The 27,417-nt window shown below is 46.3% G+C and overlaps 2 protein-coding genes across 4 annotated transcripts in view; one reads left to right on the top strand and one right to left on the bottom strand.

The window, feature by feature from the left end:
* The window catches only part of FAM219A (family with sequence similarity 219 member A), a 59,176-nt gene extending 35,167 nt beyond the window's left edge, over window positions 1–24,009 (bottom strand). The window contains exon 1 of one of the 3 annotated variants that reach the window (XM_066367813.1): window positions 23,639–24,009. In XM_066367813.1, the coding sequence (XP_066223910.1) occupies window positions 23,639–23,698 (60 nt within the window). In that variant the 5' untranslated portion in view covers window positions 23,699–24,009. Of the gene's footprint in view, window positions 1–6,448; window positions 6,576–23,638 lie in introns of those variants that run through there. The other 2 variants (XM_066367812.1, XM_066367814.1) reach the window with 2 other exon arrangements.
* Window positions 24,010–24,273: 264 nt separating this feature from the next.
* Window positions 24,274–27,417, top strand: part of DNAI1 (dynein axonemal intermediate chain 1) — a 77,333-nt gene continuing 74,189 nt past the window's right edge. The window contains exon 1 of the mRNA XM_066367792.1: window positions 24,274–24,474. Within this exon, the coding sequence (XP_066223889.1) occupies window positions 24,445–24,474 (30 nt within the window). The 5' untranslated portion in view covers window positions 24,274–24,444. The remainder of the gene's footprint in view (window positions 24,475–27,417) is intronic.

Here is a 27,417-nt window from a genome sequence, read left to right as displayed (position 1 = left end):
AAGGTGCTGCAATGAAGAACTGATGCTTCTCTTCTCTCTCCCTTCCTGTCTGTCTGTCCCTATCTGTCACCTCTCTCTGTCTTCCTGTCTCTGTCACAACACACACACACAAAGTTTATAATGCAAATCATAAAAGGTTAAGTTCAGAAAAATAGATTTTTGTTTGTATTGTAACTTATGCTTACAAAGCCTTTTCCTTATCTCATTTAATCTCTGACAATCCTGAGAGAGAGAAATAACGTTCTTTTTTAATTAAAACTTTTTTTAGAGCAGTTTTAGGTTCACAGCAAAATTGAGAGGAAGGTACAGAAATTTTCCATATATCCTCTGCATAGCCACATATGCATAGCCAATTTCACCCATTATTAATATTCCCCACCAATATGGTACATTTGGTACAACTGGTGAACTTAGTGACACATGATCACCCTAAATCCACAGTTTACATTATAGTTCACTCTGTGTTTGTTGTACATTCTATGGATTTGGACAAATGTAAAATGACATGTATCCATCACTATGGTATCATATAGAGTATTTTCACTGCTCTAAAAATCCAGCATCTATTATTTATCTCTATTTTACAGAGTAAAAAAAGCTTACATCTTATAAAACTGAGCAGTTCCCCTGAAGTCACCTAACCAGAACTTGATTCCAAGTTTTCTGACCCCTTTTCTACTTTACCACATAAAAAGGCCATACTGAAAACTACAACACAATGAGCAGCAACACGAATGGGAGGGAGGCCAGAGGCAAAGAGAACTCAGACTGTTGACACATCAGTGATCATGGCTTTACTTTGGGGAATGTGAGAATAATTTTGTCCCCGTGCTTCTCTTTTATGGTGAAGGTGAGACTATAGAAGATCTCTAAACAGAAAATAAGAGACAGGAATGTGTCTGATCAGTGTAGTTGGCTTTCTATTGCCAAAGAAATGTCCTGCCTTCTAACAGCTACAGGTTCTGCAGAACTTGAGAAGGAAGTGAATAGAATTGAGTCAAATGTAACCAGTCAAAGTGGGTGGTGCCCTGAAGTAATAAGATTGGCCAGACAAGTGGCATACAGGTACCTGGGAGCATTTCCATAGCCAATTCATCTTATCAATTTGTTGGTGTGCATACCCGATTGAAAAAATATGAGAATTGTGAGGCAAAAGCTGTATCTCCTGGGTAGGCATGATACAGTAAAAAGAGCATGGTTTTTGACCACTTATTTCCTAAAATGGATTTAAAAAATGATTAGAGAAAACATAATATTGGTTTGTCATAACAAAATCAATACTTTGAAGTAAACAAATTCAAATACATAAAAGAACATGGAAGTTCTCCTGTAAGTCAGATCGATAACCAGTTTATTCTATTTCCTCAGACTTTTAAAATGTGCATTCATATACACAAATTTAAGCATAGATGAATCAGATCATCCATATTCCAAATATATGTGAAAATGGTAACTTTTGTTATGTGCATTTTACCACAATCAGGAAATATATATCTTTAGCCTGACCAGGTGGTGGCACAGTGGATAGAGCGTTGGACTGGGATGCAGAGGACCCAGGTTCGAGACCCCGAGATAGCCAGCTTGAGCGTGGGCTCATCTGGTATGAGCAAAAGCCCACCAGCTTGAACCCAAGGTCGCTGGATCCAGCAAGGGGTTACTCGGTCTGCTGAAGGCCCACGGTCAAGGCACATATGAGAAAGCAATCAATGAACAACTAAGGTGTTGCAACGCGCAACGAAAAACTAATGATTGATGTTTCTTATCTCTCTCCATTCCTGTCTGTCTGTCCCTGTCTATCCCTCTCTCTTAATCACTCACTGTTTCTGTAAAAAAAAAAAAAAAAAAGAAATATATATCTTTAAAACTAAGACTCATACATAGACAAAAGTGAAGTGGTTACCAGAGGGAAAGGTTAGGAGGAGGGGAGCAAAAGGGGCTAAATATACAATGACAGAAAGTGGTCTGACTTTGGGTGATGGGCACACAAACACAATGAACAGTTTACATGCCATGGAGATGTACACCTGAAACGTATGCGTTCCTATGGACCAATGTTACCACATTAAATTTCTAAAAAATAAAAATAAAAAAGGAAATATATAGTATTTGTACATTTTTTCATGTCAATCCATATTAGATCGTAGCTCATCCTTTTAATTTTTTATTGATTCCGAGAGACAGAGGAGGAAGGGGGGGGGAGAGAGAGAGAGAGAGAGGTGAAAGCATTCATTTGTTCCACTTAGTTGTGCATTCATTGGCTGCTACCCATATGTGCCTGATAGCTGACCAGCCAGGGCCTTACTTCCTCCTTTTATTTTTTATTTATTTATTTATTTATTTTTTGAAGCTGGAAACGGGGAGAGACAGTCAGACAGACTCCCGCATGCGCCGGACCGGGATCCACCCGGCACGCCCACCAGGGGCGACGCTCTGCCCACCAGGGGGCGATGCTCTGCCCCTCCCGGGCATCGCTCTGCCGCGACCAGAGCCACTCTAGCGCCTGGGGCAGAGGCCAAGGAGCCATCCCCAGCGCCCGGGCCATCTTTGCTCCAATGGAGCCTTGGCAGCGGGAGAGGAAGAGAGAGACAGAGAGGAAGGAGGAGCAAATGGGCGCTTCTCCTATGTGCCCTGGCCGGGAATCGAACCCGGGTCCCCCGCACGCCAGGCCGACGCTCTACCGCTGAGCCAACCGGCCAGGGCCCTTACCTCCTCCTTTTAAAAGGCTTCCTGAATGGATGCTGTGGGATGGATGTACTGTGATTTATAATCAGTCCTCACTGATGGAGATTTATGTTGTTTACTCCCCCCCACTATCATAATGTTGCAAATATTATAATGTTATAGTATTATAATTATATTTATTTATAACTATTATATCTTGTAAAAAATGTTTTTTTTTTTGTTTTTGGGGTTTTTTTGTTTTGTTTTGTTTTTTTTAGTGAGAGAGAGGGACAGACAGACATGAAGGGAGAGAAATGAGAAGCATTAACTTGTAGTTGCAGTACTTTAGTTGTTTGCTGATTGCTTTCGCATATGTGCCTTGACTGGAGGCTCCAGCTGAGCCAGTGATCCTTTGCTCAAGCCAATGAACTTGGGTTCAAACCAGCCACCTTACGGCTCAAACCAGTGACAATGGGGTCATATCTACGATCCCATGCTCAATCCTGCATCCCTGTGCTCAAACTGGTGAGCCTGCACTCAATCCAGACGAGCCTGCACTCAAGCCAGCAACCTTGGGGTTTTGAATCTTGGTCCCCAGCATCCCAGGTTGATGCTCTATCCACTGTGTCCCCCGCCTGGCCAGGCAATTGTCTATTTCTTTTTTTTTTTTTTTTTGTATTTTTTTTTTTCCTGAAGCTGTAAACGGGGAGGGGAGAGACAGTCAGACAGACTTCCGCATGCGCCCGACCGGGATCCACCCAGCACGCCCACCAGGAGCGATGCTCTGCCCCTCTGGGGGGTCGCTCTGCCGCGACCAGAGCCACTCTAGCGCCTGGGGCAGAGGCCAAGGAGCCATCCCCAGCGCCTGGGCCATCTTTGCTCCAATGGAGCCTTGGCTGCGGGAGGGGAAGAGAGAGACAGAGAGGAAGGGGGGGGTGGAGAAGCAAATGGGCGCTTCTCCTATGTGCCCTGGCCGGGAATCGAACCCGGGTCCCCCGCACGCCAGGCTGACACTCTACCGCTGAGCCAACCGGCCAGGGCTATTTCTTTAGATTAATGAATTCCTAGAACATAATTTCTGAGGGGATCAATAGGCATGCACACATTATGTTGCCTGTTTTCTTTTCAGAAAAGCTGTGACAATGTATATTTCTCACAAAATGGGAGAGGGAGGAGTTACTTGGATTTAGAAGTCAGAAAGCCCTGGATTAGTTCTAAAGGCCACTGGTTGTCTGACTTTTGGCAGGTTACCTTTAATAATGTCCCTTGCCTTTCCATGGGTGTACCATTATATACTTTGCAGGGCCAGTGTTAGAATTAATTGAAATAATGTATATAAAATGCTTTGCAGCATGCCTGACACATATAACAAAATGACAGCTGTTGACTGTTTTATGTAGCTCTCTCCTTATTCACTTTGTTTCCATCTAGTTTAAAGTATTAATCAGTCCCAGTTTCTCTGGCCACCAAAAGGAACTTGGGATACCGACTTGAGATTTTCAAATCAACTGTAGGAGATGTTGCTCTCTTACTGAGATTCCCAGGAAAGAATTGAAGCCAATTTCTGGAGCTCTATCTTTAGTGACTATATCATAAAGAGACAAACTCTCCAACTTGCAATGATCTTTCTTAGAATCTTTTTTTTTTTTTTTTTTTTTACAGAGACAGAGAGTTAGAGAGAGGGATAGACAGGGACAGACAGACAGGAACGGAGAGATGAGAAGCATCAATCATTAGTTTTTCATTGCGAGTTGCAACACCTTAGTTGTTCATCGATTGTTTTCTCATATGTGCCTTGACTGCGGGCCTTCAGCAGAACGAGTAACCCCTTGCTCGAGTCAGCAACCTTGAGTCCAAGCTGGTGAGCTTTTGTTCAAACCAGATGAGCCCACGCTCAAGCTGGCGACCTCGGGGTCTTGAACCCGGGTCCTCTGCATCCCAGTCTGATGCTCCATCCACTGCGCCACCGCCTAGTCAGGCTCTTTCTTAGAATCTTTTTTTTTTTTTTTTTTTTGTATTTTTCTGAAGCTAGAAACGGGGAGAGACAGTCACACAGACTCCCGCATGTGCCTGACCGGGATCCACCCGGCACGCCCACCAGGGGGTGATGCTCTGCCCACCAGGGGGCGATGCTCTGCCCCTCCGGGGCATCGCTCTGTTGCGACCAGAGCCACTCTAGCGCCTGAGGCAGAGGCCAAGGAGCCATCCCCAGCGCCCGGGCCATCTTTGCTCCAATGGAGCCTCAGCTGCAGGAAGGGAAGAGAGAGAGAGGAAGGAGAGGGGGAGGGGTGGAGAAGCAGATGGGTGCTTCTCCTGTGTGCCCTGGCCGGGAATCGAACCAGGACTTCTGCACGCCAGGATGACGCTCTACCACTGAGCCAACCGGCCAGGGCTCTTAGAATCTTAATCAGGCCATTCTTACTCTCCTGAACACTGCTGATCAGGCCATTTCAACAGCTGACCCTTCTGGTCTTTAAAACAGGACATTTCATTAAACCTTGAAGGCTATATATTTTTTTATTTATTCATTTTAGAGAGGAGAGAGAAAGAGAGAGAGAGAGAGAGAGAGAGTGAGAGAGAGAGAGAAGGGGGAAGAGCAGGAAGCATCAACTCCCATATGTGCCTGGACCAGACAAGTGCAGGGTTTTGAACCAGGTCGATGCTTTATCCACTGTGCCACCACAGGTCAGGCCCTTGAAGGCTATAAAGGGCCCAAGGAAAACAGATGGGAAGCAGACCCTGAGACACATGCACCCTAGGACTTTGGGGGGGTCCCAGTTGAATACCCTTTTTTGTGTCCTTCCACAGGCCCTCCCCAAACCAGGAAGGCTGAAACTGCATCTCCAAAAAGTATTGATTTAGGGAAAAAAAGTATTGATTTATGGCTGGAATTATCCAGGGCCCAGTGACATAAGGCTCCCAGTGACAATGCTCCAAACTGCCAAAAGGGGGCAGCGTAGTGTTATGGCTAAGAGCATGAGCTTAGACTCCACACACCTGGGCTTGAAATTGGGCTTTGTCAATTATTAGCAGTATAACCTTGGGTATCACTTGCATTCTTTGTAGATTAAGGACATACCTTTTTTTATATTGTTGAAAGGATTAAATGAAATGTGTATCTGGTGGCAGATACACAATAAGTGCTCATAAACTGTAGGGTGCATGGTTGAATATGATAATCAGATATGACAAGAGTTGCCTGACCAGGTGGTGGCGCAGTGGATAGAGTGTCGAACTGGGATGTGGAGGACTCAGGTTCAAGACCCTGAGGTCGCCAGCTTGAGTGCGGGCTCATCTGGCTTGAGCAAAAAGCTCACCAGCTTGGACCCAAGGTCGCTGGCTTGAGCAAGAGGTTACTCGGTCTACTATAGCCCCACAGTCAAGGCACAAATGAGAAAGCAATCAATGAACAACTAAGGTGCCACAACGAAAAACTGATGATTGATGCTTCTCATCTCTCTCTGTTCCTGTCTGTCTGTCCCTATCTATCCCTCTCTCTGACTCTCTCTCTGTCTCTGGAAAAAAAAAAGATATGACAAGAGTTACCAAGTTAAGGAGACAAAAGACTGAATTTATTCAGTTCATTCATTCACTCATTCAACAGATGTAGAGTGAATGTTTACTATGTGTAAGGTACCTTACAAGGCAAAGGAGACATAATAGTGAGTAAAAATAGATATGGTTTCTACCTTCATAAAACTTGGCCTTCAGAAATATCAATATGAATAGAATAATTATACAAACATATGTAAAATTATTGATATAAACATAAAAAGTGCAGCCTGACCTGTGGTGTCACAGTAGATAAAGTGTTGACTTGGAATGCTGAGGTCATTGGTTTGAAACCCTGGGCTTGCCTGGTCAAGGCACATGTGGCAGTTGATGCTTCCTGCTCCTCCCTCTTCTCTCTCTCTCCTCTCTCTAAAAATGAATAAATAAAATCTAAAAAAAAAAAAAAAAGTAAAAAAAAAGTGCAATTGGGAGAAGTCCACTAACCTAGTCTAGAATTTAAGGGAAGCTCTCTGTAATGAAATTATAGCTAAGCTAAGATCTGAAGGATGAGTATGAGTCAACTAAAAAAAAAGATAGAAGCTACAAAGAAAGCATTCCAGGCAGAAGAAACAACATATGCAAAGGTGCTAAAGAAGAAGGGAACCTGAGACATCAGAGAAATGGAGGAAAAGTAAGTGAGGTTGGATGCAGTGATGGGGGTTAATGTGGTATGAGATGAGTTCGAGGGGCAGGCAGGAGCTGAACCACATATGGTCTTTTAATTTAAAAAAAAATTTTTTTTTTCAGGGACAGAGAGAGTCAGAAAGAGGGATAGATAGGGACAGACAGACAGGAACGGAGAGAGATAAGAAGCATCAATCATCAGTTTTTCATTGCAACGCCTTAGTTGTTCACCGATTGCTTTCTCATATGTGCCTTGACTGTGGGCCTTCAGCAGACCGAGTAACCCCTTGCTTGAGCCAGCGACCTTGGGTCCAAGCTGGTGAGCTTTTTGCTCAAGCCAGATGAGCCCACGCTCAAGCTGGTGACCTCGGGGTCTCAAACCTGGGTCCTCTGCATCCCAGTCCAATGCTCTATCCACCGTGCCACCGCCTGGTCAGGCCCACATATGGTCTTGAAGGCCATGTTAAGGGTTAGAGTCTTTAGAGTAAGAGCAAGGGCGAAGCTGTTGAGATGTAAGGGGCTGCCCTGGGCAATCTTGCTACTTGGCAACATTTTCTTCTGATATCTTGTTTCACGGGAAGAAAAGGGAAAGGGAAGAGGCTTCATACAATTTCTGCTTTGGCCACACAAGAGAGGGGAACAAAGAAATAATCTACAACACGTTTCTTTCCAAACAGAATGAGTCCCTCTGCATCCTCATTACCCAAAGAAGAACTACACATGTTGAGAAATGTGAGTGGGGCATCCAGGTATGTGAACTCTGATCAGAAATCCTATAATGGGTGATGGACTCTTATTATAAAACTCCTAATGTTTTTTTAGCTGTTGCACTAGTCCCTAGTCAGTCTCCACCTCTCAGACTTCCTTCTCCTTCAGATGCTCCACTGCACTAAACATAATAACTAAACATAAGGGACTGACAGCTAATAGGCTAGGGTGGTGGAGGTGCACCACTCTTGTGGGCAGACACAGGACCTGGGGGTGGGTTCAGGTTTGCAGGAAGCAGCACTCAATTTCTCTGTGCTGTCCTGTTTAGCTGGCTCACAGTACCCAGGGTGCATGCACTGTGTTGGGGGCATATGCACATACAGAGAAGTCCTTCCTATGAGAGAAGAGACACCAGGAGTGGAGGTCCTGGGCAGCACAGGAATGCTCAAGTACCAGAAGGTGGTAGCTTGTTTCTGGTCCCCACAGATTTTTTTAACTTGGCTGGAAGGAGAAAAGGACGTAAGAGTGCTAGAGCTGCCCATCCCAACCCTCCTCCAGCCTCTCCCAGACCTCAGCCCAGCTAAACAGGAAATCAGGCTTGGCTACCTGCCAGGGCTCAGGCTGGGGCAGGAAGCTCAGGAAACAAGTGAGAAAGACCCTCTTCAGCATAGAAGAAAGCTGCTCAGAAGTCCCTGGGAAGGTAAAATAAAATAAACCCAGCCCCTACTGCATTCTCTCCCATAGGAAGAAAAGACTAGAGCTGCCACTACTGCCCAGCATAGTCAAGTGTGGCCCTCGCAGCATTCAGAGCAGATCCAGGAACATCATGAGGGGAGACAGTGGTGTCTTGGTGACAACAGACTCCAGGTATGAACCTTCCTCTCAGAAACTCAGGTCTGCAGTGAAGCTGGGTGGGTTCATGTGGCCTGAAGACTTCCTAGGGTCATTTTGGGTTGATAAGGAAGGAAATGATGATACAGGATAAGGGAAGTGATAGAAAAAGCAGACCTAAAGGAGAAAGGGCTCAGGATATCTGTGATACCTGTGGAGGATGAAGGCAGAGAATTGATAGGGCTTCTTTGTTGTCCTAATGTGAAGGGAACTGGTGAAATAATGGACTGAGGCAATGACTATTAACAGCTGCTAAAAACATTAGGTAAAAGGCTAAAGAGAACCTTTGTGATGAAGAGATCAGGCTAACTATACTACTAATCACTCTGAACATCACAAAAAGTAGGACAACCATATGTCCTGTGCCTCCTGATCAGATGCAATAGGAAGTACATTCACAGAACACTCAGAAGTATTCTTCACAAAAAAGTTGAATCTGAATCTGATGAAACCCTGAGATCTAATTGACAGTTTGCAGAAATACAGTAGGCCGAGGACTATAGATAAGGTAATTATTCACAGTGATTCAGTAGGTGTAGGTGAAACAAGATTAGTCTTGGGTTGATAATTGTTTAAATTAGATAATGAGCCTGACCTGTGGTGGCGCAGTGGATAAAGAGTCAACCTGGAAACACTGAGGTTGCCGGTTCAAAACCCTGGGCTTGCCTGGTCAAGGCACATATGAGAGTTGATACTTCCTGCTCCTCCCCCCTTCTCTCTCTCTCTCTCCTCTCTATAATGAATAAATAAAATCTTAAAAAAAAAAAAAAAAAAAAAAAATGAAAGCCCTGGCCAGTTGGCTCAGTGGTAGAGCATCGGCCTGGCGTGCAGAAGTCCCGGGTTCGATTTCTGGCCAGGGCACATAGGAGAAGCGCCCATCTGCTTCTCCACCCCTCCCCCTCTCCTTCCCGCAGCCGAGGCTCCATTGGAGCAAAGATGGCCCGGGCGCTGGGGATGGCTCCTTGGCCTCTGCCCCAGGGGCTAGAGTGGCTCTGGTGGCAACAGACCAACGCCCTGGAGGGGCAGAGCATTGCCCCCTGGTGGGCGTGCCGGGTGGATCCCGGTCAGGCGCATGTGGGAGTCTGTCTGACTGTCTCTCCCCGTTTCCAGCTTCAGAAAAATACAAAAAAAAAAGAAAAAAAAAAAAGAAAAAAAATTCAATAATGAGCCTGACCACGCAGTGGCGTAGTGGATAGAGCATCAGACTGGGAGTGGATAGAGCATCAGACTGGGATGTGGAGGACCCAGGTTCGAGACCCCGAGGTCGCCAGCTTGAGCACGGGTTCATCTGGTTTGAGCAAGGCTCACTAGCTTGAGCCCAAGGTCACTGGCTCAAGCAAGGGGTCACTTGGTCTGCTGTAGCCCCTTGGTCAAGGTACATATGAGAAATCAATCAATGAACAACTAAGGAGCCGCAACAAAGAATTGATGTTTCTCATCTCTCTCCCTTCCTGTCTGTCTGTCCCTCTCTCTGACTCTCTCTGTCTCTGCCACAATAAATAAATAAATAAATAAATAAATAAATAAATAATTTGGATAATGAGTACTGGGGGTTCATTTCATCTTTTTTCTGCTTCATATATGTTAGAAATTTTCTATGACAAAATGTTTAAAAATTTTAAAGACTAGACTACCTCCTTTTCTAGCCTACTGTTCTGTGGGAAAAGTAGTAGCAATAGTAGCAACTTTTTCAAATGTTTCTTGAGCCCTGAGAGTGGACCTTTAGGAGCTGAAACAGCAGATGAACATCTTCCATTAGCATCAGTAGCGGGGCGCTCCAGTAAGACCCTACTCCAGCAGGACTCTGCAACAGTCATTGCAGGAAGGGGCAGGCAGGGAGAAGGGCCTCCTCCAGTCCAGGCCCACTCAATGGAACCCCCTCTGGGAATCAATGGGAGCACAGAGCACTTCCACCTCTAGCCAAGCTTCATCATGGTCATATCAAGTAGGTCAAGGACTCTTCTCATTTGGTGATGAGAAGAATAAACCATCTTCTGACCCTCTCCCTGTAAAACCTCCATTGGGAAACACTGACAAAAAAATGGAAATCAGGCCCTGGCCGGTTGGCTCAGTGGTAGAGCATCGGCCTGGTGTGCAGGAGTCCCGGGTTTGACTCCCAGCCAGGGCACACAGGAGAAGTGCCCATCTGCTTCTCCACCCCTCCCCCTCTCCTTCCTCTCTGTCTCTCACTTCCCCTCCCACAGCCAAGGCTCCATTGGAACAAAGTTGGCCTGGGTGCTGAGGATGGCTCTGTGGCCTCTGCCTCAGGCGCTAGAATGGCTCTGGTTGCAACAGAGCGACGCCCCAGATGGGCAGAGCATCGCCCCCTGGTGGGCGTGCCGGGTGGATCCCGGTCCGGCGCATGTGGGAATCTGTCTGACTGCCTCCCCGTTTCCAACTTCAGAAAAATACAAAAAAAAAAAAAAAAAAGGAAATCACTGTCCCCTTAATCACCACCAACCCTTAGATCAGAAACAATACAGTAATTTGCAGTTCATTTTCACTTACATGATATTATTTATTTTATAAATAGCATGAAAGAGGTTAGAAGCCTAGCTAAAGGTCATAGCAAAAGTGGTAGAGCTAGCATGTACCCAGCCAAATTTCCTACAACCATTGAGCACAGTGCATACCTCCTGCCCTGAGGCCTATACTTTTCAATACTTCACCCTGATCTCCACACCCCTCAAGGATACTCAAACCAATTCCTCTCATGAGAGTTCCCAGGGATTGCCTCACTCCTGTAGTTCAGCATCCTGAGTGAATGATCTTTAACATGAGGTTTCAGCAGGAAGTTGATAGGGAGGCTGATAAATGGCCAAACCTTGGTTCCTGATCGGTTCCCTTCGGTGCCAATGTTTGCTACTTGAATATCACCCCTAACTGGGTCTCTGTCCTTAACTCTGTGTAATTTTCCTCCCTCTTCCCCAAACCACTAGCCATCACTACCTCCCTACATCATTATCTCCATTTGACCTGTCCCTGAACATAACTGCTTGTAGCCATTTGTTTTTTTTGTTTGTTTTATTTTTACAGAGACTGAGAAAGAGTCAGAGGGATAGACAGGGATGGAGAGAGATGAGAAGCATCAATCATCAGTTTTCTGTTGCAACACCTTAGTTGTTCATTGATTGCTTTCTCATATGTGCCTTGACCGCGGGCCCTCAGCAGACCTAGTAACCCCTTGCTTGAGCCAGCGATCTTGGGTCCATGCTGGTGAGCTTTTGCTCAAACCAGATGAGCCTGCACTCAAACTGGCGACCTCGGGGTCTCGAACCTGGGTCTTTCGCATCCCAGTCCGACGCTTTATGCACTGCGCCACCACCTGGTCAGGCGCCATTTGTTTTTTGTAGTAAGAGAATGTGAACCCCATGCCTGACACAAAGAATAGCACATCCAGGCTAGCACTCTTCTTTCCCTCCAAGAGCTACAGATATTTTTTTCCATCTCCAGGAAGATATGTGCAAGCCATACAAAGTTGGATGACAGGTAGGAGCTCTTTATCAGCAGAGATCACTAAATATTATACATCACAACTCTATTAATAGCTTTTCCAGTCTCACAACGAAGCTGGCAGGACAGTCATCCCATTGGCTGTACTACCAAGGGGAGGGGCCGGATCGCCCTCTTACGTTCTCCTATTTGCCTCACTTCTGAAGATTCGCCTAACCTTGCAAAGGCAGAAAGGCCAGTTCATAAGGGTTCAGATTACCAACTCAGCTGGGAGACCCTATCCTTCTGAGGAGCAAGAACAAGTCACTCCTTGTCTGAGCATTCTTCTCATCTTGTAGTCTGAGCTCAAACATCACTTTCTCATAGGAGCCTTACCTGACATCCATCACCAATCTAATGTGGGAGGCTTTATTATTCTCTCATGATACCTTGTTCTTGTCTTTTCTATCACTTGTCATAGTTTGTAACTATAATTTTGTTTGTGCCCTTTATTTTGTGTTGAATCTGTATCACTGGATTGCTAGCTCATTAAGGCAGGAGCCACATTTGCTTTATTCATCATATTATTTCTTGTATCTGGTACAGGGTCTTGCACATAGCAGATGCTGAAAATGTATTATTTTTTAATAATAAATGAGTGCCCCAATCCATGTATCTCCCTGAATCTCCCACAATTGTCCACATGTACCTTCTATTCCACTCACTAATTCCTACCTATTCATCCCCCTTTGGGTCTCTATTGGTTCTCTCCTTAGAATAACCTCCCAACCATTCTTACTGATCCTTAAAGAAAACAGTTTTGTTTTGTTTTTGTTTTTTGTAGTTCTGTTTCAGAAGAGCAAGTCTATTCTTTGCCAGACTGTAAGCTCTGAAGGCAAAAGCTATCTGCCAAAGGGAATTGGGGTAATGAGACTCACAACACATCGAAGTGAACAACTCAAATCAGGATCTCATATGTATCAAGTTATGTGTTAGAGGTTATAAAGACTTTTAGAATCGGTTAAGAGCTCACTAGAATAGTCAGGGCAGGGAAGGCTTCCTGGAGATGGGGAGTTTATACAGACTTCTTAAGAATGGGTGGAATTGGCAGAGGAGAGGGAAGAAAAAATTTTAAAGAGGAGAGGAGGCATCAGGATGCCAAAAGATGAGAGGAGGTAAAGGGCCTGGCTGGACCTACTAGAAAGCTGGTATGAATGGTAGAAAGTATGGCCAGCTGGGAGAGGGAAAAGCCTAGTGTAGATGCCTCAAAAGCCTGTGGAGAAATTTAATTTGATGTAGAAGAACTTAATGGTCCCATACTGAAGGAAATATCATGGGCATAGGAGTCAAAATACCTGGGTTCTAGTCTAAGCCATGCCAACCTCTAGCTGGGTAGTGGCCAAGACTATTGACCTTTCTGGGATTCTGTTTACATATCTATAAAATTGGCAAAAATGATTTTCCCAGTCTCCTTCACAAGGTGGTTCAGGTGCTTTGGAAACATCTTTTATCTACCTTAAAAAGGAATTTAAGATAAGAATAAGATAACTGCATCCATAAACTTCACACAAAGACAATGTATTGTGGCCACAGGACATGTAGAATGGAGGGTTCACCCCTTACTGAAGGAAAGAAAAGAATGGAAGAAGAAGGTGGCACTTTTGTGATAGGCCTTGAAGACAAGAAAGATTAGCAAACACACATTGACAGAAAGCTAGGAAAGTGCTGCTCATACTAAGTTCCACAGTGGATATTTTGACATGTTTATATTGCACATATATAATGAGCCATGTTTATTGCTAGAATGTTGTTCCTAGCCCCTCTTTAGAAAAGGTGTGGCTCTTTGCAAAGAGAAGCATGTATTCCAGGTACCCTGGCCTCTGGCTCAGTTTAAGAACTGCTACCACAGGAAACAGGAGGCAGTGGAGTCCAGAAGTAAAAGCATGTTCACATGTACATCCAGTGGCCCTGGTTCCTCCCTGTGAAGCCACAAGTAATATGAAGTCTGCTTGACCAGTGGTGGCACAGTGGATAGTGTTTGACCTGGGAAACTGAGGATCCAGGTTCAAAACTCCAAGGTCGCTGGCTTGAGTGCAGGCTCATCTGGAGCTCAAGTATGGGCTCGCCAGCTTGAGCATGGGGTCATCGATTGATCCCATGGTCACTGGCTTGAGTCCAAAGGTTGCTGGCTTGAAGCCCAAGGTCACTGGCTTGAGCAAGGGGTCATTGGCTTAGCTTGAACACCCTGGTCAAGGCACATATGAGAAGCAATCAATGAACAAGTAGAGTGATGTAACTACGAGTTGATGCTTCTCACCTCTCTCTCCCTACCTGTCTCTGTCTCAAAAAACAAAACAAAACAAAACAAAACACAAAGGAGTCTAACCATCTTTTCTTTCTTAACTCCAGTCCTTTTAGGCATTTGAAAATCATAAAATGCTTTCCCTGAGACTGTTTTATTAATAGACTGAACAAGCTCAGTTATGATGTGGTTTTGATTTCTCTCATCATTCCAGTCATTCCCTCTTTTGAATTATGACATCAGCATAGAATGCAGGACTTCAGATAGTGCTGACCAGTGCAAAGTAGGACTATCACCTCCTAGGACCTGAACTTTATACTTCTGTTAATGCAGCCCAACAGCACATTAGCTTTTCTGGTGGTTATGTCATATAGTAGACTTACATTAAGTTTTCTGTCCACATAAATACCAGCTCTCTGAAGGTCTAGCCTAGGCTACCCAATCACACAGCCTCACTTAGATTCTCATTTAAATTTCATTGCTGAATTTAGCCAGTTACCACTCTGAGAATGAGTCAAAATACACACATGTGGCAGTTTCTAATAGGTATGAATTCATCACCTCACTAGTCCTAGTAGACCATTACCTATATTGGCATCCAGCCCAGCCCAAGATGTTTTTCCACATTCTTGCCTTAATTTTACATTGCTAAGGCAAAGGGTTACCCTATTTCAGGTGTGTCCTGAGTTCAATATAACAATAGGTACAGCTATTAAATATGATCATGAACCTCAACTGACAATAACAGAAGTACAATATCAGTATTATGGAGAGTGGCAGCCTCTCCATAATCTGGGCTGATCAGATCACATGGAGAGGTCTGTATCTAGTTCCAGGAATGAGAAACTCAAAAGTATCCACTTAAGTAGCCAGAGTGACTGGGGATTTGGAAACCAGTCCCTGAGAAAATGGTAGAGGAAAAAAACAGACTGTTTAGCCTGGTGATGGGGGTGAACCCCATGGTAGCCTTTCCTCTCCAGTAACTGCTAGCTTAAGAGTCTCCTCTAGTAGCCTACTCCTTCTTCTTGCTCCTTTGGTCAGGGCTTATATTTTCACCTTAAGTTTGGCCAACGACTGGTGATATTTATGAGTTCCTAAATCTTCCTCTTGCCCCCTCTTATCTGCTCAGCAGAGTAAAGGATACTCCCTCTTACCTGGCCTATCTATTTATAAAGGATTATTAACTTCATATTAAGTCAGTACTGTACTTCAAAAACCCATGTTGAAAATCAGAGTAGAAAAAATCATTTCCCCCCATTCGTTTCTTCAACAACCATATCATAAGAATCTCTCTCCTTGGTGAAGCAGATTGCTGAACTAGCTAACATCTCCAAGAGTCTTCCTTTTCTGTGTTCTTTGCCTAGGATAAGTATGATGATTCAGGGCTTCCAGGATGGCAAGCAGAGTACTAGAACTGATGTTTCCCCTGCTGAAAACCATGGCAGACATGGAAAACCAACCATGTCATTCTTTCTCACTGAACTAGGACTCTGCCTCAGAATCCACCTTAACACATGCTGTGCGATAGGCAGCCACTACTGATCAATGGGCATTGGCATAAGGGGTGAAATTTTACAGAGCCATTGGTTTTGTAAGAGGTTAATAGATATAACATGAAAAAAGTTTCCATGGTTACATAATCTTGGGAACCATTGAATTAAACAAAGCTGGAAAGGTTTCTTTACTGTAGAACTTCTCAAAGCCTTTAAAATGCTAGCAAACAGTGTGATGGGACAGTGTGTAGTGTTTTCCAAAGGAATTTGTCTACAGATACATTTTTCCCCCCATAAAGCGTCTCAAAGGACCAATATTTCTAAGGATATACTACAAGAAATGTTGGTCTAGGCCATGCTTGGCTGAAGGCTTCATCAATTCCTTATAAATGATAAAATTGGAAATTAATATGGGAACTATAAATAATTTATAGCTTGTACATAATTATGGTTAAATTAACTACATAGTAAAATATATATGGTTCCCATTCCACAGTTTGGGTGCAGTTAATTCAATAAATCATAGTTAAAGCACTCCTTCAGGTATTGTTTTAAATAGATAGATGGGGTGGATTCTGGTTATGACAGCCAAAAGTCTGGTAATGAAAACAGGAAAAACCATATCAGGAACTATAGTAGCTGGGCTCATTTCTGCCTGGGTGCAGCCTCTTGTCATATTTACACTTTTCAGATCTTGAATGATCATTCAGAGAACACCCTTCATGGCCATTATTGCCCTCTTACTTGTGCATACACTCTCATATATCATCATCATCATCATCATCATCATCATCACAAAAACTTAAAATTGACCCCTAAGAGCCTGACCAGACTGTGGCACAGTGCATAGAGTGTCAGACTGGGACGTGGATTACCCAGGTGGTTTGAAACCCCGAGGTCGCTGGCTTGAGCACGGCCTCATCTGGCTTGATAACAGTATGCTCACCAGCTTGAGCGCTGGGTTGCTGGCTTGAGCATGGGATCGTAGATATGACCCCATGGTCACTGACTTGAGCCCAAAGGTCACTGCTTGAAGCCCAAGGTCGCTGGCTTGAGCAAGGGGTTACTCACTCTGCTGTAGTCCCCTGCCATCTCACTTCCTGGTCAGGGCACATATGAGAAAGCAATCATTGAAAAACTAAGGTGCTGCAACTATGAGCTGATGATTCTCATCTCTCTGCCTTCCTGTCTGTCTGTCCCTATCTGTCCCTCTCTCTGACTCTCTCTCTGTCTCTATCAAAATAAAAAAAATTGACCCTTAAGAAGCATAACCATCTGATCCTCAATCTGATATCTTTGAATAATGACAACAAATGCAAGTACATATTTGCTTGAACTGGTTCCTAAGAAGGTAAAGTCTAGAGGAACTCCTACATATTCCCATCTACTCTTCTCCTAGGCTAGATCCTCTGGGCCTCCTTCCTAGACTACTTCCTTACTCCAGTGTCCCTCTCTAAAGCCAAGTTCACTCAGCTGCCCCACAGTGACGCCTTTGGGTCATGTGCCAACTGCTGAACTCCAAGCAGAGTCAGATCCAGAGCTGGTCCCAGCTCCGCCTGCTTCCTTCCTTCCTTTCTCCCACCCAGATGGCCAGATTCCCAGCAGACTCTCCTTAGGAAACAATGACTTGAGAGCCTGCTGAGCCAGGCTCTTGCTTCCTTCAACCAGCACTTCTGGTATCTGCCCATAGCCTGATTCTCCCCTTCCTGCCCCCTGTGGGGCTCCCTGCACCAGTTCTTCCATGGTCTACTGACAGAATGAAGCAGCTAAGCCTAAGAAGCTGAGTCTCCATATCTCTTTTCCAGACACAATGCTCCATCTGCCCTTTCAAGGAGGGGAGAGGGTCCTTGAAGTTAATCAGGTTCAAGTGAAGAAGGTTCTGATTTTCATTTATGTTCACTCTGGGTTATAGTCATTCAGGCAGAAGGCAGCTTAGGGATGGAAATGACTCAGCTTGACTCCCAGCTACCATGGAAGTGGCTGCCTACAGAGGCTACACTTGGGGTTTTTAAGAAGCCAAGTCACCTCTGAGCAATCTCATCCCAGAAGTCTGCTCTCTTAGCACTCCTTGCCTGGAAGATAGTGGCTTGGTCACTGCTTCTACCCCAACTGCAGCTTTCCAGGCTTGTCTCAGAGAAAGGAGATCAGTGTCCTTTTCATCCTGACTCTTGCAGGTGAAGTAATAACTCACACACCCACTTTAGAACAAATCAGTGCAAGGGCTCAGCTCAGCCAGTCAGTCAGAATCATAGGTTTGACCAGAGGGATGGTAAAAAGCCAGGCTAGAAACTGCAACATAGAATGCTCTCTCAGCCAACAAACAATTTTTTCTTTACTCAAGTGCTGTCAGAAACAAAACAAAACAAAACACTGTGGCTCCTTGCTGCCACCAATTCACTTGCATTCATCAAAGCAGTTTGCAGGGGAAATGTGTTCATTGGCAGGCATTTCTCAGTATCCTTTTTGTGGCTATGGGGTCAGTGTCACTCTGCTCTTTGGTTTTCTAGGACTTAGAGTTCCCTATAACCCCAAGAATGAAGTTTCAACAGCAGAACAAAGGAAAACAGCAGCCTTCTTTCATATAAGTGGTCCCTGAAGCCAAGAGATACACAGGCCCCTGGGTTTTCTGGGGGTGGTGATGGTGCCTCTTGCCATCCAGATATCATGCCAGAAACCTGGGATGCATCCTAGACTCCCTATCTCCCCACCCACCTCCAAACAGGTACCACATCCTGACTCTTCCACTTTATTAATATCTGTATATATGTCCCCTCCTCTCTATCAGTTCTAGGCTGAAATAATTTCTTCCTGAATTATTATTACACCCATCTCCATATTAGTTTTCCAACCTCCAATCTTACCTACTCTACTCACCCACTACTGAAGTATTAGTTCTAAACTAAAATCTGATGATGTTATTCCCTTAATTAAAACCCTTCATTCATTCATATACACCCTTTTGTTTCTTCCCCCATGCCTTTGCCTGGAACTCTTGACATCGTCTCATCTTATCAGTTTGCCAAGATTCTACTCCTCTTCTAAGAGCCAGTTCATCAATGAATCCTTTGTGAAGCCTTCCATGACCAATTGATAGAAGCCCTTCCTGTTTTCCTTTGGCCCTGATGGACCTAGTTCTTCCTTTTTGCAGTGCTCATTACCCTGTGGTCTTGACTATGCATATCCCTGGAGTGAAATTCTGTGTTATGGAGCCCAGTACAACATCTAGCAGAAAGTAGGTTCTTAGTATTTATTGACTGAGGTGATGAGTAGTAAGGCAGGAGGTAGAAGCCTGAGTAAATCTGACCCTCATTTTGCAATATAGGAAAAGAGAAAAGGGTGGGCCTCTTCCTAGAACCTGAGAAATACTACTAGGTCATGAGCCACATGGACCCACTAGGAGAATCCACCCTTAAATTGAAAAGTCATCTGAGTACACCTGACCAGGTGGTGGCGCAGTGGACAGAGCATCGGACTGGGATGCAGAGGACCTAGGTTCGAGACCCCAAGGTCGCCAGCTTGAGCGCGGGCTCATCTGGTTTGAGCAAAGCTCACCAGCTAGGACCCAAGGTCACTGGCTTGAGCAAGAGGTTACTAGGTCTGCTGTAACCCCACGGTCAAGGCACATATGAGAAAGCAATCAATGAACAACTAAGTGACACAACGAAAAACTGATGATTGATGCTTCTCATCTCTCTGCATTCCAGTCTGTCTGTCCCTATCTATCCCTCTTTCAGACTCTTGTTCGGTCTCTGAAAAAAAAAAAAAAGTCATCTGAGTATAAGAACGCAACGTAAGACTCCAAGATCACAGAATACATGTAGGTCAATTTTCCATAGTGCTCTTCTTATCTTCACAATGTTCTCTCTGCCACTGTCAGGAGCTGCTGTGGCCCACTCACTGAATTAATGTCCTGACCATTCCCATCTCTGCGTGTCAGGAAGCAGTAGGAGTCTCAAACTACTTTCAAATTCAGGGGTCAAAGGGTCAGAACCTCAGAATTTCTCATCTTCTCCCAAGGGAGGTGTCACCCTTTCTCAGGAGCACTCTCCATTGATCTCCCCTCTTTCTAGGCATGTATCTAAAATCTTCCTATAGCCATTTGAGCCCATCCTTCTTCTGGCCAACCACTGGAGAGATCTCACTTGTCTCTATCCTTAAGTACCTAGAACTGAGCATATGCTCATGAACTAAACAAGTGAGTTAACAGACTAGGGAGGCCAGACTAGCATTTCTGTCAAGTGCACAGAGACCCTGTCTGGTGCCATATGACATTTTGTGGTCTCTTTGGTCCCTGAAAGCATAGGAAGCATAGTTTTGCCTGACACAATCAAGTGCTTAAAAGTTCCTTTTCTTTTTTTTTTTTTTTTTTTTGTACAAATCTCCTCCACTTCAATTGTCACCAAGTAGAATACATAGACTGTGAGGCAGTAAGAAACAGCCCAGCAGACATACAATAGGGCCAGAGAACCTATCAATGCTGCTCACACAAACAATAGTTCTAATGCAACCTATTGCTCAACAGAGCACCATGGGCAAATATGGGTGCTTCCCTAGATTAGTAAGGTTTTTGGCTTGGACACAGAACTGACATACAAAATGTGTCTATACCTGACAGTTTCTTTGGGAAAATCTGTGCTAAAAAATACTAAGGATTATCCAGAAGATAGACACAGCAGGAGTGGAGCCCAGGGACTAGGTCTCTGAGAGGAGCTCTCATTCCTTTCATAAGGAGACAGGAAGAGACCCTGGGGAGCTCTCAGGGATAAAGCCAGGCCTGGTTCAGCTGCTGAGATGCAGCCAGGCCAATTAAATAATTGGTGTAATGGGGAAAGAGGGAGGCCACACCCTTAGGCCAACTCACACCCTAGACAGAAGGCTCCTTGCAGCTGCTGCAAGAGCAGTAGCAACAGCAGGGCAGGGATCTCTTCCTCCCACTAAGCTGAGAACTAATGCTTAAATTAGCACCTTGGAAACACCCAGATATGCTGGCTGTGCCTTCCCTTCCAGCTTCTGCCACTTCTCTAAGCCCCCTTTTTAAGCTTGCTTGAGTTTCTCTTTCAAGTAAATAATAAAAAAATAACGATGCTCTCCCCCTAGAGATCATCTTTCCAAGTGAGGAATGATCTCTAGATTCTTCCCACTACTATGAGAAGGAGTGGGTTATGTGATTGATGATGGAGCCCATGTGACAGGACTGTATGTGTACAGCTTAGTTCAGAAAGGCGGAATGATGATGACACCAGCATTGCCTTGTTTTCTTTAGGGTTTAAGGAGACAGCTCCCATTCTGCCCTCAGAGGGGCTCACATTGAGGGAGTAAGAAAGAATGATAAACTGTTAGCTTCAGGAGGGCATGGCCATATTTGTGTCTATGTTGCTAATTACTGTGTACCCAACACCTAGTGTAGTATCTGGAACAGAGCAGTTGCTCAATACATACTGGATGAATGAATTTGCTGAACCAAAGATATAAGGTCCCTATGATATTCTTTGAAACAGAGAGTGAGAAGCTATTGTTTAAACTTTAAAGAGATAGTTCGTCTTCATTTCATATATGGGGAAACTAAGTCCAAGAAGAGGAGGGACTTCCTAGAAGTCTCAATAAATAATGGCAAGAAATGAAATAGGTCACAGCTGAGTTCAAGCTTGGAACCCTAGTCTTCATGCTCTATCCAAATACCCCTAAGGAGCCACTTTACTTTTCTCTTCTGTGGTATACCATCTTGATTCCTTATGCCCTGAAATAAAAGCTCTTGGGAAAATTTGACACAAGAGTCTGCTGGCCTCAATAATACACAGAATATTTAAGGAGTTTTGAGACTCCTCTAGGCTTCAACCTGGGAACAAGTGTCAAGAAGCAAAAAACAGTGGAACAATATCTATAACCCTCAAATGGCGGACAACTATATTGCTATTTCTTTAAGGCTTTCACTCAACTGCAACAAAGCAGCCCCTAGCAGAGAAGGACTCCTTTAGCTTTCAAGAAAAAGGTCTGAAGGCAATTATAGTTTTTCTGATAAATGTATCCTTGCACTTTTACTCCAGAGCCACACAGCCCAGAAGCAGCTCAGGAGTATTCTGGGGCCACTACTCACTCAAACCATCGTTGAGAACTTCAGGTAATGAGTGAGACACCTAGGACAACTGAGAGAATCTGATGACTTGATTATTTTCCTGGACAGTATTGCCTTCCTTTGTAGACATCCCACATGGGAGGCAAGAAATAACTCATTGCTTTTTTTGTCCTAACTCATTTGGACCTCCTCCTTCTCTTTCATCCACCCTCCCTTTTGGTTCTTGATTAGATGCTTAGAACTGGAAGCGCAATCTCGTTTGACAAGCTAGGTTGGCTGGGAAAATAATCCAGAAAGGGAAGTCCCTTAACCCAGCCCAAAGTTCAAGTTTATGGGACAGACTTCTCAGCAAGATATTCTGGCCCTCCGAATAATCCAATGATGGCATCAGGCTAGCATCTCTCTCTCTCCAGTTTAATATGGTACACTTCTGTAAAGCTTCTCTTTTGGCTTCTGGAACTAAGTAGTCACAAAAGGTGGGAAATGCCTTTTATCTCCTCTAGGTAGCCTCTAATGATTCTCTCTACCATCTCACAAAAGATGTGGCTTAGAGTATAGGTCATGGGTTCCTGCCAAGGTCTGTCTGTCTTGGCTGCTGTAATGGGCAGGCTACTTGCTCAGGAAGCAACAAAGTACATCTGTAAGCCAGGGTCCTGGAGGCCTAGGGGCAGAATCTGTTCCTCACCTCTTGGCCTAACAAGAGGGAAGAGGCTTAGGGAGCCTTACATCTTCAAGGCTTGGAGAGCTCTGCTAGGTTCCAACTGAGCTCAGAGAATAGGGCACCAAACCTTTAGGTTTCTGGCCTACCCTGCCTCCGTCCAGCTGCCTCTAAGGTTCCAAGGGAGAAAGAAGGAAAAGCCAACAGAGAATAGAGCCGGTGCACTCCCTCATTCTCCCCTCTCCCTACACTGGCTGGCTAGGCCTTGGCTAGGCCTTGGCGTCTTCCACCGGGCGGCGGACAAGCCAGTCAGCCCCCCCGCCATGCCTCCGGGAAGGTGGGCAGTGGACATGGACTGCCCTAGGCCGGGCCTCGGTGCGCCCGCGTCGCCCTCCCCCTTCCATTCCCTCTGCGCCGGCAGCGATGACATCATTCCTCCCTGACTCCGGGACCGCGGACAAGCTGTAGGATCCGCGCCCAGCAAGGGCTCCAAGCACGTAGGCCTAGGATGCTGGGGGCTCTTCCAAACAGTGGGCACTGCCGGCTACAGCGCAGCCCCGCCCCCTCTTCATCGGTTCCGGAGCTCTCGCGTCCGCGCCTCAGATTCTCCATCTCGCCGCTGCGCTCTCTCCTCCCGGCTCCCGTACTCCAGCTTAGTCTACCTGAGCTCTCCTCCGGAGAACGGAATTCCCGGGTCTTGAATCTACTACCGGTCCCTGCCTCCGCGTTCCCATCATATTCAGCAAACTGGCGGGCAGGCCTCTCCTCCTCTACAAGCCTATCCTGGTCCCTCTTAGCCTAACTGCTCTCCCCTTCCCCCGCCCTGAGCTAAACGCCCAGGCCTCCAGCGCTAAACGCCTTCCCATCTCTCGTGCCAGCCTACTGGGCCCGCCGCCCGCGATGCCTCATGACAGTTCTCTCCCTTTTCCAGCTGTGGGCCTCCATCAGTGTGCACCACTGTGCCCTGCTCGGTTCCATCCGACGGCGCTCCCTGTAGCTCCATTGGCCTGCCTCCTTGGACCGTGCCCTCCGTCCTTACAGGCCCCTTTGCTACCACCTCGCAGATTCTCCCACAGTTGTCCTATCCTACAGATCTCCCTCCCCAGCGATGCGTTTACATGGCTTTCTTTGCCCCCATCTGAAGGCGCCCCTGGGTACAGACCCAAAAGCCTGATTCCCCTCCTCCCCCTCAGGCAGCACTCCCTCCCGGCCCTGACCTGCCCGCCGCCCGCCCGCCCCCTCACCAGCGGCTGCATCTCCGAGTGCGCGGTGGGCACCTGGAACCGGTCGATCTCCTCCATCATGGTGCCGGCGAGCGAGCGGGCCCGGGGCCGGGCGCGGCCAGGGACGCCAACAGGACCGCGCGGGGCGGCGGCCCCAGGAGCCGGGTGGGTGGTGCAGACGAGGCCGCCCCGGACGAGTCGGCGGGCAGGCGGCCAAGCAGATCGACGGGTGGGCGCGGGGCGGGAGGTTCGCTGGCGGGCTGAGGCCCGCGTGGCTCCGTGGGCTTGACTAGCACTACCGCGGCGGTGGAGGGGCCGAGCCGCAAGTCTGGCCTCGCCTCCTCCTCCGCCACCGCCTCCTGTCAGCAGCTCAGCCACTGCGGTGACTCGGCAACTCCACTTCCGGGTCTGGGACACCGCCTGAATGTGCATTATTCATAAGAGGCGGGGTCTGGGAGCCCCAGCCCCTCCCACATGCAGGATTTACAAATACTCTTATTATTCCTGTGGGGGCGGGACTTAGTAGAGCTGAGCTTCTCTGTCAACCCTAGTCCCACCTCCCCCTCGAGCAGGGAGGGGCGACGGAGGGACTGGCTGTCGGTTGGTTGCTGGGTAACCGCGTCAGGGCGGAGCCAATTCCCTCTTGCAAACGCGCGGAGACCCACAACGACGGCTGTCCCCAAAGAACTCCTGCTACTGGGAATTGAAGTAAAAAAGAATCCGGATTTCCTGTGCATGATCGAGGGGACAGACAAACTTCTTGTCTTCAGGCGAGGGAGCGTTTTGTAGACACTACAATTGTTGAGGTGCTAACTGCTTCTTTGAAGATGCCCCCGAAACAGCTGCCACGTAAGCAGGTAATACTCCAACCTGCCCTCTCTAATGAACTCTGACCTTTACCGCCAGTGATTATTGATCATACCTCTCCTACTGATCCTTCATTTTCCTTTCCCTTTTGACTCCTGACCTTCTCTTTACTTGTGACTCCGGACCTGTGTTCCTACTGACCTCTGACCCTATACTGCTCTCTCCCACTAATCCTCACCTTCTCTCTCACACTGCCCCTGACGCACTGTTTTCTACCGCTTTTTCACTTGTCCTCCCCTCACCATACCTTTACCATACTCCACTCACTCCACAGACCCACCTTGACCAGTGCATCCTCCTTAACTTTCCATCTCACTCCCACCAGTAGGTTCCTTATTGCCCTCACATTCTTGTCCCAAAGAAATGATTTTTTTCCAGCACTTTTCTTTCTATGTGACCAATGCTGGGCTAAATGTGGACACAGGCCTTTGGGAGCCCACAGAGGGAGCACAAGGAGACACAGGACAGATTATGTGCCAGAGTTTGGTTTAGATTTCCTGTGCTGGGAGACTTATGAGGAGAGACAGGTCAGGTAAAAAGGAAGAAGGGAAAGACCTTTCCCATCCTTGCCCCCATTCATACATTGCACATCCCAAACATTTTCTCCCAACTATTTCTGGAGCCTCATATGTCTCTCTTCCTTGTGAACCCCTGGCCCACTCCTGTGACTCATTCAGCCATCTGAACATTTGTGTTCTTGTTGCCACCTGGCCACATGTCATCCCTCTTCATAAGAAAACCAAGAGTCACCCCCCTTACCCACTCAGCAGACAGAGCCAGCATCATCCTAGACCATGAGGTAAGGCCCAGCTTCTCGAGGAGCCCTTTATAGTGAAGCCACTCAGTCCTCCAAGAATCACTTTTTTTTTTTTTTTTTTGTGAGAGAGAGAGAGAGAGAGAGGGAGAAAGACAGGAAGGGAAAGAGATGAGAAGCATCAACTTGTAGTTGTGTTACTTTAGTTGTTCATTGATTGCTTCTCATTTGTGTTGTGACAGAGTTGTGGGGCAGGGGCTCAAGTGAGCTAGTGATTCCTTGCTCAAGACAGCAACCATGGGATCATTTTGATGATCCCACGCTCAAGCCGGTGACCTTGGAGTTTTGAATCTGGGATTTCAGTGTCTGAGGTTGATGCTCTACTCGCTGCACCACCACTGGCCAGGCAAAAATTACTTATTCTAAACCCTTTATGACTTAACACCCTGGGACTAATATGCAGTTTCTGGCTTCGTGAAGCAGGACTTCTATTTACTTATTCTAAATTTTCTTTACTCCGGGCTAGGTATTTTGAAGTTTAGAAAGCAAACTGTGTGTCTGACCAGGTGGTAGCGCAGTGGATAGAGCGTCGGACTGGGATGTGGAAGGACCCAGGTTCGAGATCCTGGGGTTGCCAGCTTGAGCGCGGGCTCATCTGGCTTGAGCAAAAAGTTCACTAGCTTGGACCCAAGGTCACTGGCTCGAGCAGGGGGTTACTCAGTCTGCTGAAGGCCCGTGGTCATGGCACATATGAGAAAGCAATCAATGAACAACTACGGTGTCGCAACGAAAAACTGATGATTGATGCTTCTCATCTCTTCGTTTCTGTCTGTCTGTCCCTATCTATCTCTCTATCTGACTCTCTCTCTGTCCCTGTAAAAAAATTAAAAAATAAAAAAAAATAAAAAAAACATTAAAAAAAAAAAGAAAGAAAGAAAGCAAACTGTGTCCATGCTGATTGTGACTATGTATTTTGGTCTGGACTTCTCCATATTAGCCTTTGTTCCTTTGCTTTTTTCACCCGGCCTTCTATAGCAGGTGGACTCACCTTTCTTAGATCTCTGCAACCAGGGGGAGGCTGCTTTTCTCATATGGCTATGCCCTAGTTTTATGTCAGGGTTGAACTTCATTTTGAAGCTCATGTATGTACTGTGCTTGGGCCTACTGCCTTTTAACTTACATACAGTTTAGATTGATTGATTTATCTTCTTTTCCAAGTGAGAGGAGGGGAGATAGAGAGACAGACTCCTGCATGCGCCTTGACCGGGATCTACCCAGCAAACTCCATAAGGGGCCAATGCTCTGCCCATATGGGGCCATGCTACAACCGAGCTATTTTTAGCATGAGGCAGAGGTGCCAGGGAGCTATCCTCAGTGCTGGGGCCAATGCACTCCAATCAATCAAGCTATGACTGTGAAAAGTGAAGAGAGAGAGAGGGAGGAGGAGAAGGGAGAAGGGTGAAGGGTGAAGAAGCAGATGGTTGCTTCTCTTGTATTCTCTGACTGGGAATCAAACCCAGGACCCTAGGACATCTACATGCTGGGCCAGTGCTCTACCACTGAGCCAACTGGCCAGGGCCTCCATGCAGGTTTTTTTTTTTTTTCCCAAAGCTGGAAACGGGGAGAGACAGTCAGACAGACTCCCGCATGCGCCCGACCGGGATCTACCCAGCACACCCACCAGGGGGCGATGCTCTGCCCCTCCGGGGTGTCGCTCTGTTGCAACCAGAGCCACTCTAGCGCCTGGGGCAGAGGCCAAGGAGCCATCCCCAGCGCCTGGGCCATCTTTGCTCCAATGGAGCCTCGGCTGCAGGAGGGGAAGAGAGAGACAGAGAGGAAAGAGAGGGGGAGGGGTGGAGAAGCAGATGGGCGCTTCTCCTGTGTGCCCTGGCCGGGAATCGAACCTGGGACTTCTGCACGCCAGGCCGACACTCTACCACTGAGCCAACCGGCCAGGGCCCATGCAGTTTGTTTTAAATTCATCATTACTGAGGTCTGGTTTACATACAATGAAATGGACAATTTTCATTGTACATGTTGACAAGGTTTGACAAATTTGTACATTTGTGAACACCACTGCAGTCAAGATATAGGACACTTCCTCTACCCCAAAAAGTTCCTCTGTGGCTCATCCCAGTCAGTTCTCCTGAACCCCCTAGCCCTAGGTAACCACTGATCT

This window comes from Saccopteryx leptura, chromosome 2, assembly GCF_036850995.1.
Source record: "Saccopteryx leptura isolate mSacLep1 chromosome 2, mSacLep1_pri_phased_curated, whole genome shotgun sequence".
NCBI lineage: Eukaryota > Metazoa > Chordata > Mammalia > Chiroptera > Emballonuridae > Saccopteryx > Saccopteryx leptura.
The sequence above is the reverse complement of the archived record's forward strand: the minus strand, read 5'-3'. Positions and strand labels throughout refer to the sequence as shown.